Source organism: Paramisgurnus dabryanus, chromosome 15 (genome assembly GCF_030506205.2).
Source record: "Paramisgurnus dabryanus chromosome 15, PD_genome_1.1, whole genome shotgun sequence".
Classification (NCBI taxonomy): domain Eukaryota; kingdom Metazoa; phylum Chordata; class Actinopteri; order Cypriniformes; family Cobitidae; genus Paramisgurnus; species Paramisgurnus dabryanus.
In genome coordinates, this window is record NC_133351.1 from 30,516,338 (window position 1) to 30,536,396 (window position 20,059).

General features: G+C 36.3%; 2 protein-coding genes and 1 long non-coding RNA gene across 9 annotated transcripts in view; 2 read left to right on the forward strand and 1 right to left on the reverse strand.

The window, feature by feature from the left end:
* dgkh (diacylglycerol kinase, eta) overlaps positions 1-13,748 on the reverse strand; it is a 151,383-nt gene extending 137,635 nt beyond the window's left edge. For 3 of the 7 annotated variants that reach the window (XM_065293036.2, XM_065293030.2, XM_065293028.2), the window contains exon 1: positions 12,310-12,899. In XM_065293036.2, the coding sequence (XP_065149108.1) occupies positions 12,310-12,597 (288 nt within the window). In that variant the 5' untranslated portion in view covers positions 12,598-12,899. Of the gene's footprint in view, positions 1-12,309; positions 12,906-13,605 lie in introns of those variants that run through there. The other 4 variants (XM_065293029.2, XM_065293031.2, XM_065293027.2 and 1 more) reach the window with 4 other exon arrangements.
* Positions 7,608-8,283, forward strand: LOC135782851 (uncharacterized). The gene is made up of 3 exons (XR_010545517.1): positions 7,608-7,675; positions 7,985-8,054; positions 8,183-8,283. It is a non-coding gene; the product is annotated as an uncharacterized lncRNA (long non-coding RNA).
* A 916-nt stretch (positions 13,749-14,664) lies between the features above and the next one.
* Positions 14,665-20,059, forward strand: part of vwa8 (von Willebrand factor A domain containing 8) — a 144,909-nt gene continuing 139,514 nt past the window's right edge. Inside the window, exons 1-4 of the mRNA XM_065293037.2 lie at positions 14,665-14,938; positions 16,055-16,132; positions 17,123-17,253; positions 17,397-17,507. Coding sequence (XP_065149109.1) covers positions 14,800-14,938; positions 16,055-16,132; positions 17,123-17,253; positions 17,397-17,507 — 459 coding nt within the window. The 5' untranslated portion in view covers positions 14,665-14,799. The remainder of the gene's footprint in view (positions 14,939-16,054; positions 16,133-17,122; positions 17,254-17,396; positions 17,508-20,059) is intronic.

Consider the following 20,059-nt stretch of genomic DNA (forward strand, 5'->3'; position numbering starts at 1 on the left):
AATATGCTCATTTTCCAGCTCCCCTAGAGTTAAACATTTGATTTTTACTGTTTTGAAATCCATTCAGCTGATCTCCGGGTCTGGCAGTACCACTTTTAGCATAGCTTAGCATATTCCATAAAAATAACCAAAGAGTTTTGATATTTTTCCTATTTAAAACTTGACTCTTCTGTAGTTACAATGTGTACTAAGACTAAGATGCATTGTTTTTTACAAAACTCATCGATTTGTTAAGCTCTGTGTCCCTGATTGGCCAGCTAATCTGTTTGTTGTGATTGGCCTGAATACCTTTGACGTCAGCAGGAAATGTGACGCTCCTTACCATGTTTGAAAGATTCGGTCACAATGCAATGTTAACAGGAGTTAACTTACAGGCTGTGAGTCCAAGCGGGAGGAGTTATGATAATGACCATCGTGTCAATGTCAACTGGCCCAGGAAGTAAACTGTTGCCTAAAATCTGTGTGTTTGTTGTAGTCCAAGAAAAAAGATTTACATTGGAGACGATAACTCGCTTCATAATTTACTTTGAGGTTTGTACCTTATGCATATCGTTATCATTAGTGATGCAACAATACACTTAGTTCACGGTTCAATACATATTTCGGTTCTTGTTCACGGTTTACGGTTCGGTCTCGGTTCTGATGCCTTGGCCTATTAAAGTGTTTTTAATTATTCTATGCTTAGGTAACAGGAACATTGAGATGTTAAGAAGAAAAAAATACTGGTTTTAATTGCAGTTCTCTTTATTTTATGTAAATGCAAAAATCATCTTACATATTTCTAGTGTACTGATACAATAATATAAGATATTTAAGCAATATCGCTCGAGTAGGAGTGTGGTATAGCTCTATATCATCACGGCTGTGATTAGGCCAGAGGCACGAGGCCGTAGGCCGAGTGCCGGAGGCAATCACAGCCGTGATGATATAGGCTAGAGCTATATCACACGACTCCGAGAGCGATATTGCTTTTATACAACAGTTCGACGGCACACGTTTGAAAAACGAAAACTAGAAAACAACAACGGAGTTATTTTAAAAGCCTCTTTGTTTGAGAACTACTTCTTCCGCCACGGTTTTGAGGGCGGCCAGAATGACAGGTAAAACTTCCGGCTGCTTTGAATCTCATAATAACTCAATGGACGGAAAAGCCGTTACTTTATATTACCGTTTCTTGGTTACAAAGTGTAGTTTTAAGATTAGTTCAGTCGAGAATGTATATGTATTATATTTAAATCTGCAGTCGATTAGTAAAGATAGCGCCTGTTTGAACGTTTGCTTACTGAGATTCGGTACGAATGAGAACCAAAGCATGAACGGACGTCTGTGTTCACTCGCTCCGCTGACCACCGCCCTCTCTGGGCTACATCTCTGACATGGATTCCCTGGCTCTCATGTTGGCCTTGTTTGTTTATGATCGTCAAAATGAGACCAAATCAGCAGTATTTGGTGTCATGATCAAACTATTTCTTGTTTTTTTATTCATATTTAGTGTCTTTTGTGTTGTTATTGTTTTGGCGCGAGGTAAAAGTTAATAAAACTATACTTGTATAACGTTACTATTGCTTTCTCATTTAATCTTAACGCGATACGAGCACTCGATTATTATTAAACTTTGTTCTTGTCAGTACTATACAAAACGGTTTTTTATAAGTGTCAGAGAGATGTTTTTGCATGCTGCTTATAAATATACCAGTGGCGATATCTCATAACATGTTTTAATAGTCACGTCACGATAAAGTAAATGATCAATGTCCACATTTAAAAGCTGCGGTGCTTACCTGCAGTTCCACGGTGTTTTCGCATTCTGATAAAAGATATAGCTCCAGAAAAAAAACGAGTGTTTATATTCCTATTTCCAAGTGTTAATCGTCCACACGATGTGACAAGACATTTCTCCCATTAACTTTAACGTAACATCCAAGAGCGCTGATCTTTGACAGAATAATTACTTCCGATTGGGGATTCACAGACTGATTTATGAGCAAGTAAACTAATGAGACACACGGAGAGTGATTCAAAACAGCGCGTCTGTGTTTTTCCATTCAGAGATGAGCCTGCTTAGGACCTCCATTCACTAGGTGGCGGACTGATACGAAAGGTGATGCGGTTACAGTGCCGTTATCAGCACAATATCGCATAGCTCTTAGCCAATCAGATTCGAGAACCAGAAAGAACTGTTGTATAAAATTAAATAAAGACATATAAAAATAATATCCTATTCAAACTGGGGAACATGTGAATTCATTACATTACATAAATTGGCCATTTTATATACCTGTACTTAGTAAATTAAACCTTACATTGTAAATGAAGGCTATACCTTACTGCACTACTGTTAAATCCAACATCATGCTGTCTGTGTAGAAACCAAAAATGCGTTCCTCAATCAACATTACTGGTGGGATTTATTTTAGCATCATGCGCATTCTCTTCTTGAGTTAAACTTTTTCAACTTGCGCAGAAGACGTGTTTGAGGCAAATAACGCGCGTTTGCATCAATAACAAGCCCAATTTGCGTCATTCGCATTGCCCGACGCGAATTTGCATCTTTACATTGATGTTGTATGTAATCTACTCGCGCAAATAATTAATCCACACCTCAGATTTAAAAGACAGTCGTGCTGCTTCTTTTTGTTGTTGTACTTCTGTTGGGTGTGTGTGCACGCGAATGAAATCTGACACCAGCATTGCAAGCAGAGTTTAACGCAGCTAGCGCACAGTGACTGGATATCAACTCGCTGTGGCGTTTATAAGCGTGCAGATCACGCGCATGCGCACATTAACAAAAGTGCAGGGAATATAAAACTGACAGATTTGGATGGATAAACCGAAAAACCGCAATTCACCTGCGCGTATTGGACCGTGGGGGTCGAACCGAACGGTTCAATAATGTATTGAGAATTGTGGCATCCCTAGTTATCATGTACTAATACACACTTACACACCAAAGGAAATGTAAAATTGTGAATCCGATGATAGTTGCTCTTTAAAACACAAACGTTTAAACACATTATTTCTGCCTGCGCTGCTGTTGGGCTTTTCTCTCCACTGGTCAATAAATACTCAGTTAACATGTTGCTATCAACTCATTCAGGATTTTTTGTTTTATTAAAATGTAATAACATTTTCCACTAGACCCAATTGCAAAATTAAACTCAAGCTCTATTAGGTCTGACCTAAAATCAAAGAATAATGTGTCCATGAATCAATATCTCTCTTGTCATTCATGCAACATACTAGCTAAGAATAACTCATTGTGTGATAAAGCGATGCATTTAAAGGTCACCGCCTGCCTACGCATCACTTGAACTCTAACACAATATCTACCCTGTTCCACTTAGCTCTGGCTGTACCATTAAATTCATCTAATTATCATCAATTACATCACCACATGAGACATAAATTTTAATTCATAAAGGCACAGGTTCCATAAAAATATAAATACAGTCATGTTTTTTGTATAAAATCTAAATGGACCACAGAATTGCTGTCACCAGAGTCAAATAGTAATCAGTATATTTTGCCAATCAATTTGCCTCATTCGTGATCATAGTTTCCCTTGAATATACTGTGTGTCGCATTATAAAAAAAAGATTAACTTTTTTCTGTAACTTTCGTAAATCAATTTAAGCTGCAGAAGGCAGGGCAGCAGCTGTCAGTCATTATCTGTCAGTGTTGGCAGTGAGATGCTGTTGTGTCTGATGAGGCATCTGACAGTATTTACTCTATTGATGTCTGTAGGAAGATAAGAGACCAACACACTCTTCTACATTTAAGTTCTCACGCTAAAAATGAAGCATAATCCACAGAGATTTCACTGACCTCTGTACAGTAATGGGGGAGAAAGATTTCAGAGACAGCATCATATCACTGCCAGTACAAGTACACACCTGACTCCAGTATGTGTGCTGTAGAGATTTATATGTTTCTTATGCTGCTTCCCTTTGCCAAAATAGATACATATAAATACAGCTCTGAATCTTTCCCTATAAAGGCTGATGAGGTGTAAGGAATCTGAGACCTTTCATCCATATCCACAATATCCTTCAGATTTCGCACACCCACGCTGGTGTACTTTCCTCTTCAGTTCACCCCACAAGTTTTTTATGGGATTCAAGTCAGGGTACTGGGATGGTTGGGGTAATACCTTGTTTTAGTGGTCAGTAAACCATTTTTGTGTTAATTTTGATGTATGTTCTGGATCATTGTCCTGTTGGAAGATCCAACCATGGCCTATTTGACTCTTTCCCTGACAGCATTTTTCTTTAAAGTTGCCAGCCAGCGACAGCATTTTTTATCATTTTCACAAAAGTTTAAAGTTCCAAAAAGTTCCAGAAAATGAAATATATAAACATACAATACATCAAATGAAAAAACAGATCCTCTGCTTTTAAACAAACAAACAAATAAACAAAAAAAGTTTTATCCTATCTTCATTTGTTCTCTTTTTATCACCTCCTAGATATGGTTATGTTTCTTCAAAAATACAAAATGTTCAACAAAGAGCTGAGATAGTTGCATAAAAGGACTTTTGTTAGCGATCAGATTCAGGGCTATAGTCAAAACACACAGAGTATTTACTGCTTTTGGATCCATAGATGATTTAGTGTTTTATAAGTTGGGTAAGAGCGACACATAGTGGATAATAGCAGAAATGTGGATTACCATAAAAACTCGTCATTGGCAGGGAAGTGTGTTTACTTAATTGATGAGCTAACCCATCAATGGCGGGGAAAGACAAGAGTTAAAGGGCACAGAGAATGAAAAACCATTTTTACCTTGTCTTTGTTGAATAATGGTAGTCTACCCACATTCACGAACATACAAAAAGATCTAGACATGCTAAACATCTCAGTCTCATAGAAATTCCTCTTCTAGAAATGTCAGCCAGAAAACGGCCCAATCTGAAAAACTGATGCTTATGACATCACAGGCATCTAACTGCCCCTCCACTTTAAAATAATTGGCTACATTTTTTGAGTGGCAGCAAAGTCAGCCAATCAGTAATGAGATTGCAAGTTAAGCCAGTAGGGGGAGCCAAATAGGTGCAAAACCACTTGTTTAAAATCCCCCACCCTAATAGAGCTATATGAGAGAGGTTTTTAGGAAGCTTCTAAGGCATTACAGACCCAAACAAAAAAATGTTTGTCTAGATGTCACAACACAGAACAAGGATAAATACTCCGTTCAATCATTCTATGTCACCTTTAAAGAGGCGATCAGGTGTTTATTTATGATTAAACACGATGCGACAGTTGTTAAGAAAATAGCAAAAAACAATGAGACAATACATAAAATGACACGAGAAATCCGTGGGAGTGACACGGAAAAGACATCCGTGCTTCCGTCACGGAAAAAAGCTGAACTGGACACGGACACGGATAAATTGATAAAATTTTCCTTGACTTTAAAACAGATTTTCATGAGATCAGCTTGGTTTTAATTTACTAAATCTATATTGTACATTTGTAAAACTAGATTTAAAAATAGCCAGGCTGAGAGAAAAAAGCGGGTGCCTTGGCTACAAAAACTACATCCACAAATTACCCAGATAAAAATAACTTTTTTCTTTTTTTAATTTTTGAAAGTAAACCAGTTTATTTTATGCCCTGAAGAGACACTCAGAGCCAGCGCTGTCACATTTAACAGTCTGGTATCTCAGGCGATTAGCTTGATGAAGATAAAGTGAGAAGTTACTATGGTGTCAGCTAATCTTTGGTTTGGTTTACCTGGAAGATCCACAGCATTTGTGTGACTGTGACTGTAAATGTGTGTGAGTGAGACGGTGAGTGTCAACAGTACAAGCACATGATCGGACAGTGTTGTGTTAAGTTATGTTAAGCAAACAATAATGTGGAACAGTCTGTACAGCCCATTAGTACTGATGTGCACACATCACAGCCCACTGGCCAACAGAAAAACACAACACCTACTATTACCAGCTAACTATCATTCACACGCCCCCACCTCTTATAAAACACTGAGATGTATGTGCCTGCATGTGCTGCACTCACAGATGGTCTGAATGTGAGCTGCCTGCACTGCACAAAACTACAAGGGCAAAGAGAGGAACACAACTGAGCAATACTGCAAATGATCTGCATAACGTAAACATGAATGCACTACAGAATCTATAGAATAAGGGGCTGTTTACACGACAACAGCGTTTTGGGGTCCACAAAAGCAAACTGCGGGTTTCAAAGTGCAAGTCTCTGTGTAAACTACGAAAGTGTGAATCTGAAGGTGACGTCATGCGCATGTGTTAATTCTATATACACTCACCTTAAGGATTATTAGGAACACCTGTTCAATTTCTCATTTATGCAATTATCTAATCAACCAATCACATGGCAGTTGCTTCAATGCATTTAGGGGTGTGGTCCTGCACTGTAAAATGTTTCTGTTAATTTACGGCCAAATTTCAACATGATTAACCTGTTATTTTTAATAACTGCGCCTTACTGTTAATTTTAGGAGATATATGTAAAATAACACCTCATTTTTGTTATTTAACATCTTATTGTTTTAAAAACATCTTATTGTTAAATAACACCTCATTCCTGTTATTTAACAACTCAATGTTTTCTGTTCATACGCAGATGTCTTTGTTATCGTGGGTATAATAGTCTTTTATTACCCTATTAATACACTCCGGATTTTACGCGAGACGGCATTTATTATTTATACATTTATTGAGTAACTGCGCTCCGAATGTGTGTGTCTCTCCTGTTCTTTTTGAAAACGGTGTACATATCCGTATGACACGCAGCACGGCAGGCGCCACTTGATTTGGCGGCACTATTTGAAATAACATGTTCATACAGTATTTTTTTGCATCCTGTGAAGTAACGTAGAAGGCGGCATTTTAACCGGCGACGAACACGGAGAACCATGTCGGAAGATCGCGGTCATTGACCAAAATCACAAAAATCAGGTGAGTTTAAAGAGTTTCTTAAAAGTCATGCATAGTTTTAATCATCTATCAGTGATGTTGATGTATACTAAACGCAACGGACTTACGGGGACTTACACCACACGAACTTAGCTAGCTAATAAGGCAAGGTGATTCAAGCTAGCAACATTTCGATGATTTGTCCATTAATTTAAGAATGCGCTTATTTTAATGTTCATTTATGTATAGTACGATCCAAATCTATAAACAACTATAACGTTTATTATTCCTGTGGTCTGGTTTGTGTGGCATTATTGCCATGTGCACATCTGGTTAAAGCAGATTCATCCTGAAAATCAAACGGCTATAAATGTATTTAGTGATAGCTGTTTCTTGTGCTAGATAGTTGGTCTAAAACTCTATTTAATAAATTCATGACAGTTGCTTGTCTTTGATGAATTATAGCTGTTTGGGCTACCATACATGCTGTTGTGACTATTTTATATATATGTTTTATGATATCAGGTAAATCCAGCAAAAACAGTAGGCTACTGATCGGGCTAGTGCAGTATCTAGCTATGTTAACAGCTATTCACTTTTTTATTGCATTGGCATAGTGCATCCTATTTTTATTTTTATTTTTTTGCTGTTTTAATTATCATTGAGTTGTAGATCAATGTTTACATTTGTTTATTTATTTATTTATTTATTTTTATTACAGATGCAGGGTACCATCCCTGATAACACTGCTGTTCAAGATATCCCATATCTCAGAACCAGGTGGAAATTTGAATGGTTTCTTACTTGCTTAATCCTGTTTCTCCATCTCTCATTCTCTCTCTCATTCTATCTATCTATCTATCTATCTATCTATCTATCTATCTATCTATCTATCTATCTATCTATCTATCTATCTATCTATCTATCTATCTATCTATCTATCTATCTATCTATCTATCTATCTATCTATCTATCTATCTATTTATCTATCTATTTTCTCATCTGTCTTTCTGTCTGTCTGTCTCACTCACTCACTCACTCAGTGGTGGTCTTATGTCATTAATATTGTGTTTAATTTGTTCTATGTAGGGATATGCCACTGCAGCTGACCTTGAGAGTTCACTCTCTATACCTGCAACTCCTCGTCTGATACTTCTTGGTAAGTTGGTGGTAGATATGACAGTTGTCTTTAGTGTTGTATGTAGTGAATTCAATGGTATCAAACTAAACTGTATTCAAAATTAAAGCTAAAACAGAAATTTCATAGTTAAAAAAATTCTGTTTTAGGAGAAACGAGAAGACGCTTCCAGCGCTGGATGCTCAGCCTTGAGGGCCAAATTTGCGAAGGGATCCAGTCCACCTTTGTGACGGGGCTGGCGTCTTTTTTTCCTGTTTTCACACTTGAATTCATCCAGAGGTAAGATATTGTCTGCTAACACTTAAATTTTTTCTGGCCTAGCTGTGGCTCAAGCATGGTTTTAACAGGTCTGGTGATGAGATTTAGCAATTAACTTTGATTTTGAAAATCAGTAAGTGCATGTTGAGGATAGTTCATGTACAATTGTTGTCTTTGATGTGCTGTTAGTCTGTGTGAATTACTCAATTTTTAACAAGTGTATAATTTTTCAGAGACCAAAAAAGGGACAAATGCTGCAAAGGGGGAAAAAAGAAGAACTGTCAATTCACATGTCGCCAGCCTCTTGAGCAAGCTCATGGACTTTTAGTGGGATTTCATTTGAAAATGGTGAGTAAGATGTATACATTAGCTTTTGTTAGGTCAAGCCATACATTTTGGATTAAAAATGTAAAATTATGTAACTCATCTCTCTCTCTCTCTCTCTCTCTCTCTCTCTCTCTCTCTCTCTCTCTCTCTCTCTCTCTCTCTCATATACAGACCCAAGACTTCGCAAAGGATCTTCATTGTGTGCTTTGAGAAAATGGTTAGTGGTCTAAGCAGTGACACTGTTTTTTATTTGTTTATTTTGTTTATTGTTCTTTATTGATGATGAGTTAAGTATCAGTTTTAATGTATTCATACATGTTGAATTTTAGTGGTTTAGGTAACACTATTTTGAGGGTCAGAAATTTTTATAATGAACAATGTATTTGGGTGTAAAATGTATTTGCTACTTTTTAAGCCATGAACATGAGAAAATTAGATTTGATTGTGATTAATCTGAGCCTATGTGTAACATTTTTATCTTGCACTGACACAATGCAAAGCCAAACGCAAGTGTCTTTGCTAGTTTAAGACAGACGCAGTTGTTATTTTCCATCCAGCGACCCCTATGTCAGCAATGAACATGATATACAATATATTTCTGTGATTTGTCTGATTCATGTGTGCCTACATTTGTAAGTACAGTGTTTGTATTACAATAAAAAAGTTAATTTCAACACGGACTATTAGTTTTCTTTTACTTAAGTGTTATCTGATGGATTATGCCTATTCTTGTATTAAATCAAGCTAGAAAAATGTCTATAACACTCAGTGGTACACGTTACTATGATAAAAATAACAATATTTAATGGAAACAAAATAAATTGTGATTTAACAGGAAAATAATGGTAACACTGCTGCCAGTTGTTTCCTGTATTTTTTGTTATTCACAGTAAATTCCTGTTAAAAAACATTACGGGGAGTGCAAGTGTAAAAAAACATTAACATGAATTAACTGTTAAAAAACATTACGGGGAGTGCACTGTAAAAAAACATTAACATGAATTAACTGTTAAAATAACAGGAAAATAATGGTAACCCTGCTGCCAGTAATTTCCTGTTATTTAACAGGGAAATATTTAACAGTGTGGTTAATACAATCTCCTGAACTCCAAACTGAATATCAGAATGGGAAAGAAAGGTGATTTAAGCAATTTTGAGCATGGCATGGTTGTTGGTGCCAGACGGCCCGGTCTGAGTATTTCACAATCTGCTCAGTTACTAGGATTTTCACGCACAACCATTTCTAGGGTTTACAAAGATTGGTGTGAAAAGGGAAAAACATCCTGTATGCGGCAGTCCTGTGGGAGAAAATGCCTTGTTGATGCTAGAGGTCAGGTGAGAATGGGCCGACTGATTCAAGCTGATAGAAGAGCAACTTTGACTGAAATAACCACTTGTTACAACCGAGGTATGCAGCAAAGCATTTGTGAATCCACAACACGCAAAACCTTGAGGCAAATGGGCTACAACAGCAGAAGACCCCACTGGGTACCACTCATCTCCACTACAAATAAAAAAGAGGCTACAACTGAAGGCGAAAGGGGGTCAAACACAGTATTAGTATGGTGTTCCTAATAATATTTTAGGTGACTGTATAAGCAAGCATGTTTCTAAACAAAATTACAGTGGAGGAAGCCTACAGGACTGTGTTTGTATTGCTCAAGATCAGTTTATGAACGCTTCTCCACAAGGCTTACAAAATTTTGCAGATTCACAGTCCAGCATCACTTGTAGTAATAAATATACCTCATCGTCCACCTAAACAAAACTGTGTGATTCTTTTATCATCTTGATTGTTATTGTATTTATTAGAATGTGTGTACGCAGGCTTGTAGTGTTCCTTACAAAGTAACATCGCCAAATACTGGCCTGGCACGCATAATACTATTGAGTTTTCATCGATTCGTGTAAACACTTGGTCTGTCAAAAGATAAAAAAATACAAAATAAAAGTTTGTGTTTGCATAATATATGTGTGTGTGTGTGTGTGTGTGTGTGTGTGTGTGTGTGTGTGTGTGTGTATATGTTATGTATATATAAATACACATATACAATTTATTTTTTAACAACCCTTATTAATTTCATTATGCTTTCAATCTTAGTCTATATAAAAGATATCAAGGTTATATTTTCACAGAATGTTCTTTACATTCTGTAGGATGATTTTATGTAGAAAACGGTAATTTACAAAAAAATTACTTTAACTTGGGTTTCACAGGCAGGGTCAAAATTATGTTTCTCTGCTAATTCTAATGATACACTTTTATTAATCAGTTGGACTGGCGAGTGTATTCAAAAAGCAGACAACATAAGGACACTCTGTCTGTTTACTGTTTTAAAATCATACCAGGACCCCATGAGGTTAAAAAAATGTGTAGACAAAATGTGGCATAAGCATACTTCTACATTTTCTTTCATTGCACAATTGCAAAATAACATTTCCTTAAAAACATTTAAAAAAACGAACAAACATAAAAATATTGCTACCTAGAAACTCAGTATGCTATAAAAACAAATTTCTGCCAATAACCAATCCCCCAAACATCAAAATTGCCAAATATTATATTAAATGGCAACACATCAGTAATGCAGCCTTGAATCTGTGAACATATCTGACTGCAAATATCTCAAACAAGTCAATGTGTTTCATTATTTCTATCTATTCTGCTATTTGCCTGTCAAAACAAAATTAGTGACATGGACATGGGATAGCATTCATTAAGCTTTACTTATTGACTAAAGAAAGAAATTATGTTACATGCTAAATGAGGTTTTATTTACACATGTGGTGTGGTTTACACTGACGGCTCATTAGCATAACAAAAGATCAGAACCAAGCAGTTTCTAAATATAGCCTTCTTAAATAATATAGCAGGGTGGAAAACAACTCTCAATAATTAAGTGGATCTGTTCTGGTCAGAAAAGAGCAACTTTTTATGATGTCATGGTTAAAGTGGGGAAAGACAGCTGCAGTGTTGCTGTGTAGAGAGCATAATCCATTCATTACTATTCATTAATTTACCTATCAAACAGCATGTTAGCATGTAATGGGTTTACAAGGACTTTAATGTATGTTAATATGTGTTACTTAGGTTTTTATATGTGAACCCATGACCTTACTTTAAAAATGTAAAAACTGTGAGCAATATTTTTACACTGCCCGTGACAAGAACATTTAAAAGACAAAACAAACGAAAGGCCAAAAGAGGGGTGCACAAGCAAACTGACTGTGTTAGGTGTGTTATTGTAAGTGTGACCAACATGTCTAACATTTTAAACAAGCATGGGCATTTGATAATATATCAAGGACTAAATACTTTACATTCTTTTGCTATTAAAATGACCAAGGAACACTGATAATGCATCAACTTTTTCAACAAGTGGCCATGATTATATCAACAGGTTGAAGACCTGATCACAAAATAATGTGAACTTTTGACTAAGCTTCATTTACTGCATTTTCACAATGAAAATGTATTACGACACAAGCAATGCACCATTCCCTTTTGTAATTCCCTTTACCTGGCAATTTTTCCAGATGTTTGAGGCTGGAAAAGTTCAATGTTTACTCTGACAGATCTTATAGATCCTTTCCATATGTGCAAGAATACAGTAGTACTATATCTGGCATACACGTGAGCAGCAAATACAACAACAAACATCAGCATCTGATATGTTTCAACGTGTCTTACCTTGCTTCGTATTTGCCCGGAGGTCGACACTTTCCTAATGAGTTTCTGCGGCCCTTCTTGTTCTCCCTCGCTGTCGGATGACTCGTCCACCACCACCGGCCCCGAGCCCCCGACAGCACCCACGACGGGATGGTGAATCCCCGACACTGTGGCCACCAGTCTCTCCGGCTCCTGCGGGGAAAAGCAGTCACGGCAATCGGGGTTACAAACGCGCTCCGCCGCTCCCTTCCTCTCCGCCGGGATGCGGGAACTGGACAGCGGCTGGAAAGCGGCTTTCTTGGCCGTCATGTTTTTGCGTTTTCTGCCTTACAGACATTCATTTATTCAGATATTGCAAACGAGCTGGTGTAAAACTTTCCTAAACGGGTAACGTGCATTTTCTTTCTAAACACGGCTGCTGGTTTTCCTGAGAGGTACATGAAGGCAGATGAAGGAAATATCGGTAGCAAACCCTAGCGGCGGACAGCAGCTCAAAAACTATGGCGAGGATGTAGCAACAGATGTTTCTTCGTCCTCTAACATAGCCTTTAGCCAACTACAAAACCACCTGCTTGAAATTAAATACAAGGGAACTGTTTTCTGAACGGCATTAATGGAAGTTGTTGCCGCGTTTCCAGTCTAGGCTAACGTTATTAAATGCTGAATAGAGCTAAATGGGATTAAAACATACAGTTTATGAGGAAACTGACTGCCTTGCTTGCAAAATATTAAAATGCATTAAACGGCATACCATGTTTTTCATATTTATAAAAATAAATAATTACCGATCTACTATGTAGATAATGTTTTGGTTAAATGTGGTTTGATTGTAAATTATCCATCACTTATTATATTATTTACGTTTAGACGCTTAAACATTTTACTTTCATCACACTCATATTCAGCACCGAATTCCCAAAAATCATTGTAAAATAAACAACAAAATAAAACATTAAAAAAATAGCAATAATTCCACATTGTTATATTCCCTAATAACCTGAACTGCAAATCATTGTCATCTCTATGTAACGGTCAAGAAAGAAGGACAAATGCATTCACTAAATCAATTCCGTTCACTAACTTCCCTGTGTCTGTGTGTGGGAATGCAAACTCGTGTTCGAGTACAAAATGCATAACATAAAACAAGATCCATCGCGTATCAGTGTAACGATCTTATCACTTATCTTATCGCGATCTCACACGATAAAGACTTGCTTGTCGCCAACTAAAATCTATCTGCGACGATTTACGCGCATCTGTGATTATGAAATAATCTCTTATGTTTATTCCGAACAGGGAAAAAATGAAATTACTAACCAGTTCTTCCCAGGCAGGGCTACGAGTATATTGACAGTCATCTTCCATACTGTATCCTCCAATATAGTCCCTTTGCTCAGGATCTCTCGTGCACAAACACAATGAAGGGCTACTTTTAATCGCTTATTCGGGCATGGGTTCGGTCTTTCTCCACTCCTCCTCCCTACACTACTAGGGTCTTCCTAAAGCTGAACCTCCTTCTTTCCACGTGACAAATGTCAAACCCGTATAAGGAATTGAACCAGTGTCCATGACGTCATCGAACCTGCTTTTTACACATTAACCCACTATTTATTATGTTCATAATACGGCTATTTATTTTACGGTCAGGTCACTGTAACTTATATTTATAATTTCTCTATAATCTATTATGCAGGATCCTGCATGGAACATCACTCTCTTTAGGGGCCTTTCTTACAGAAATTGGCAGATATTAAATCAAATCATAAAGTTTTAGTTAAACATTAAACTCAGCATGTGCTAATACATTATAAAACCATAAAAAATATTATAACTAGTACACAACATCAGACTTTAAATAATGTGTTTAGAAGGTTTTGAATAAAATTTATTATTATTATTATTATTATTATTATTATTATTATTAATACATTTATTTCACAGTGTGGCATTGGCACACATGCAATGGCTAATCTATACTAAATTGTATATCAGCCGAGCTTGTTAACAGGTGCTTCTTAGCTGTTCCCTGTTTAATTCATCCCCCTTATTTATTTATTGGTTTTACAAATAAATCTAACAATCTACACATGCTTATAAGTGTTCAAGTTTAGCCATTCGTGAACATAAAACACAATCTTTGAGACAAAATCGAAAAGAACATGTAAAATGATTTTCTATGCAGGGTTATTTTTGTTATTAATGTAGCATGTTATCTTTTCTGTGTTATTGTGACGTTAAATGTCTAGTTATTCCTAGAGTATAACGCCTCTAATGTTTTGTACGTTTTACCATGTATCATTAGTTCATGGTCGGATCTTACAGTACGGCAGAGTTTTCCACACGGAAGACTTATTGGACGGACAATTTCGTCCATCGCTTAATTGTCTCCGTCTAGAGCTGTACAGTGTACTGGCATGAAGACTTGTCAAATGAGCATGGTGAAATAACACTGGATATATAATAAATATATCCTTTTATTTGTTTTCGAGTGGCACTTTTCACACACTCAGGATGTATCGGCGTATCTTAGTGAAAGGCACAACAGCGGCTGTAGCTGCGAGAAGAATTCGTCATATATTAGGACCCCTGATGTCAAAAGAAGGTTGGAACTGCAGCGCTCATGAGGTCAAACTCCTGAACACTTCCTCAGGTATTGACTTTAACTCAAGTCTGGCTTTATATCATATGCGTAATAAGTGTTTAATGATAAGATAAGCATTTTAGTCAGGTGCAAGCATAACATTGTTATGCAAGTTTGAATTCTAAATATTGTTTTTCATATTGAAAGATCCAGATTTTCTTGAATCATTAAAAATAAACGCATACACTACATTTTACCCATATGATGACACACATTATGACCCCTGTCCTAGAGCAATGAGCGCACCTGCAAAACAAAAGATGGCACAGGTGAAGTTCATTCATAGAGCAGTAACTTTTATATATACTTAATATACTTTTTATATATACTTTAAATACACCTACACACCAAAGGAAATGTAAAATCATGAATCGGAGCTGGACCATTCGTGGTCTTGAATGGAGGATAAATTGTGATGGCACAGCTTTGGAACTTCAGTCAACGGTTCATCCAGGCTATGGCACCTGGACAAATTGTTGGACGGACACAGGCTGGGTGATGTTTTCTTGGGACAGGTTAAGCCTTGTTATCACATTTGCACCATCCCTGACAGATTTAAACATCGTTGTGGACCAAATGTGCTCATTCATGGCAACTGTGTTCCCTGCCAGTGATGGCCATTACTGTACCAACAGGGTAATGCGGCATGCCACACTGCCAGAATCATCAAGAAATGGTTCGAAGAGCATGATGGTAAATTTATGTTATTCCCTTGGCCTCCAAATTCACCTGAAATGAAGCAAATTGAACAGTGCTTCGACTTGGAAAAACAAGTTTGTGCTACATCACCCACAATATGCAGGAACTGAATGACCTGCTATTGACATTATGGTACCAGATACCCCAGGAAACCTGTGCCACATTGTCAAATCAATGCTTCGCCACATAGCTGCTGTTTTTAAGGCTAAGGGAGGCCCTACAGGATATTAGGCAGGTGGTCACAATGTAATAGCTCACCGCTGTGTGTATATATCAATATATTTGTTATATGTTACTCATTTTTTAAATATTAAAATCTTTTTTGTTTATTACTGAAGGAGTTTTGCAAATGTGAAGTGACAATTTGATTCTTTACGTTTTTTTTTTAATTTAGTTTTGCTATTTAATTTGACTTTTTCTTTACAGGTGACACAGTGAAGATTGGAGAGATTGTATATCAACTCAAAACCCCCAGAAATCCAGAACTGGTGCCAGTAAATCATAGTATGTAATATTTGTTTTAAAATGCATTTTATGTAAATTAAATCTTTCTGAAAAGTGCTATAGGAATAAATTGACCTCATTAATATTTATTATTGATATGCATAAGTTATTTTAATTAATTTAATTGTTGGTTATGAATGTCACTACTTTAGATTACACAATATTAAAGCAGCTGGCATTCACCACAAAACAATAAGTTACATTTTAAAGGCATTAAAATACTTTGTTAAACATTTAATTTCCAAAGTTAATGAAATGAACAAAACATTTGTGTATGTTTATTGGCCAAACGCATGTCATACAAAACATTACTTAGTGTATTGACGTTATAGACAAAACATTGATATCCTCCATTATTTACATGGAATGTATATCCATTAAAATCTGTGTATAAAATTAGTGCACATAATGGCCGTTTCACAATCTGAAGGCTGCAGACTGCAGAGGTCGCATTTGCAGGTTGCATACGTTACCAAGCCTGGTAACTGAGAATTACATTCACAAGTCATAAGCATATTACAACAATTTACAATTAATTAAAGAATAGTAGTCAACTTTATAATTGATAAATTGATACGTCTTGATGATGTATGCAGCATAGAAATGCGACCTACGGAGGCTGCAGCTTTCGGATTGAGAAACGTCCACAGATTCACAAACAATTCAAAATTTACTCTTTAACAATTTATTTTGCGTCAAGTCCTCTTTGCACACATTTTAGCCACTTATCCAGTACTGCGTGAATTGTCTTTATGTTGTGACCCTTTACATGACCATGTAGTGCGTACGTCACTTCAGAGTCTCGACTGGCTGTGCGAATGCAACAACATAAATGGTACTACTTGGGAATATTTAGTTCTTGAGAAATCACCCAGTACACGTTCTGGTAAATTAGTACCCCAACTAAGCGGTGCGAAAGCCCCTTAAGTGTCCTTGATGCATGTTAGAAGACTTTGTCAACATTTCGTGATAAAAGATTTTATTTTGCAGTATTGGAGGCTTTGCCACAAACAATCACCCAGCACCTTCGCTGGATAATGCAGAAAGACCTGCTTGGGCAAGATGTATTTCTTATAGGGCCTCCTGGTCCTCTCCGCCGTTCAATTGCCATGCAGTACCTGGTAAGTAAAGCAGTACCACTCATACATTACATAAAATTATACCACAAACACTTGCTGGACTACTTTAGAATACTGCAGACAATTTTACAATAACTATATTATTCTTTTTTTCACTGGTTTCCAATTTGTGTCTTGTTTGATAGGAATTAACTAAGCGAGAAGTTGAATATGTTGCTCTGTCAAGAGACACTACTGAGACTGATCTCAAACAGCGCAGAGAAATTCGCTCAGGAACTGCTTTTTATGTAGACCAGGCAAGTAAAGTTTTTTTTCTCCATCATTAGTGCCCTTGCTATTTTTTTAAAGCGGCCATGTCACAAGACTTTTTTAAGATGTAAAATAAACCTTTGTTGTCACTAGAGTACACATGTGAAGTTTTAGCTCAAAATACCATATAGATAAATGGCTGTGCCGTGGTTGGATAGTGCATATTAAGGAGAGGGATTATTATAATAAGATCTCCTTATGACATCATATGAAGAGCCAAAATTCAATGACCTAATTTTTCACGTGCTTGCAGAGAATGGTTTACCAAAACTAAGTTACTGGGTTGTTCTTTAAATATTAAATATTGTTGTTCTTTAAACATTAAATATTGATTTGAAATATTTTATTTGCTCATTTTTAATACAGACCTTCCATGAGATAAGCCAAGACATTTAAATATCACAAACACACTATTTGGTTTAATCATTAGTAAATATGAAGAGTTTGGTTCCAAAACGCAATAATTTTTTTTTACAAATTTCTGTAAAAACGTGTTTTCTATACCAAGTGACAAGAAGAAAACCACTATTTTCTGTTACAAACTTTCACATAGCATCTTTAGGTTATAAAAACATCAAAAATTCAAATCCAAAACATGATTTTCAAAGATTTATTATAAAAACAAATTAAGTTTTTTTTCAAAATTCTATAAATCTATTCAATCAATGTATAGATGTGCATTCATTTTTGCCATTTTATATTCATTAAGTTGAACAGTTGTACACAATGATGTAAAAAATAAACATTAATGGCATTAATCAAAACACTTACTTTGTCATATTAGGAACACTGTCATTGCTGCGGTTATACTTGACGTCGTCGTTTAACATTTTTCACAGCGATCAGCTGTGATTCTCGCTGACTTTGAGTAAAATTATGGAAAGTTTTCCATAAGATCCCCTGGGGTCAATGTGTTAGCACGAGAGAAACTAGATGCTGTCGGGAGAATAAGCGATCGTCTCCCGAGTGCCTCTCGCGTAAATTATTAGATGTTGATGGCTTACGTTTCTTTCCCGTCACAGAAAACCACAGGTTTATCAATGCTATTAAAGTATTATTTCGTTTTTGTTTGTTTGTTGATCACGAAGTACAAAGTAGATGACGAAAACTCTAGTGCGCTGCGGATTTATTGCTTTCTGTAGAAAAGGAGGAGGGGCGTTTAATGTGTTTTGGAAATAAAGGGAGAAAAGATGACAGAATAACACGGCAGATTTTGGTTTTCGCGTAAAATTAAGAATTTACTTTTAAATACTGACCTGATATAATACTGATTTTGGCAGTAACTCATTTTTTTCAAAAATGGCATTTATTGCATTTTTGGAACCAAACTCTTCATATAATGTCATATATGTTATTAAAAGACATATTTATATTTAATTTTGTGTAATATTAAACTGTACCTGTCAAAATGATTTGCAGCATCCAGGTTACCGTGTGTTATTAGTTTTGAGCGGTTGTTATCTTAAAAAACAAACTTTGGAATGTCGTGAGACTCGCAACTGGCCAATCAGAATCATGCATTTCAGAGCGCCGTGAAATAAGTAGGAAGTTTAATGACCAATAAGCATTTTTGTGCCAGTTTAATTGTTCTTGTAATAATTTAAACTCAACATTTCAAGTACATTTATTTATTACTTTGATAAGTAGTCAATTAATAAGTGATTTTTCAATTCATACAGAAGATCATCTTTTAGTAGCTTCATCCTAAATGGGGATTCATTCTTGTAGCATTTTGCGAATGCTTTTCTTTCATCTGAAGTCCAGACGATCAGTTACGGTATATTCAAATTTTCAGCTTTTCTTTTTTTTTACCTCTATTCTGCTGATATATCTGATGAATAGTTCACTCAGACCTTAAGTTTCATGTTACCATGGAAACCTCTACGGCTCTTCAGACCTATTTAAATGGTACACGGGGTCTTAACCTTTTTGAATCAGAGTTATTAGCTCAGTCTATCTGATTGTAAAGCATACTGATAGTTAATTGTGTTAAAATGAGATGGTTTATTCATTAGCTTTTGGTCTAGCCTTATGCAACATATACTGTTGCTTCATGCATGCTTGTATTTTCTGTCTGGAATGATGGATAGACAGCAAGCATGGGTGGATTGGTTAAAAGGTGGGATGCATGTGGGGGCTGGGTGTGAACTAGAACATCTCACTGCTCTCTTGGGCCCTGCGCTCATTTTCAGACCCATATAACTAGCTTTGTATGTCACGCAAAATCATTCCCATCTGACTAGCTTCCTTGAATGGAAATGCTTTAAAGAGAATGATAAGCTATTCGTTTTTTCTAACCCATTGTCCATTTTGTCCAATTACGTGTGTATGAGTATGGTTATGGGGTGGCAGTATTCACATTATTGCAAAGCTCTGAGCATGCAGCATTGATTGTTGTTATAACATAATTGCTTCAGATTTTTAAAAGTTATTTTTTAAATCAATCTTAATAAAATGCTTTGATTGGAAGAGTATGATGATGTTTGTTGATTCTAGGTTTGGGAGAGAATAATCTCTTTCTTAAGTAATTGTATTGCAC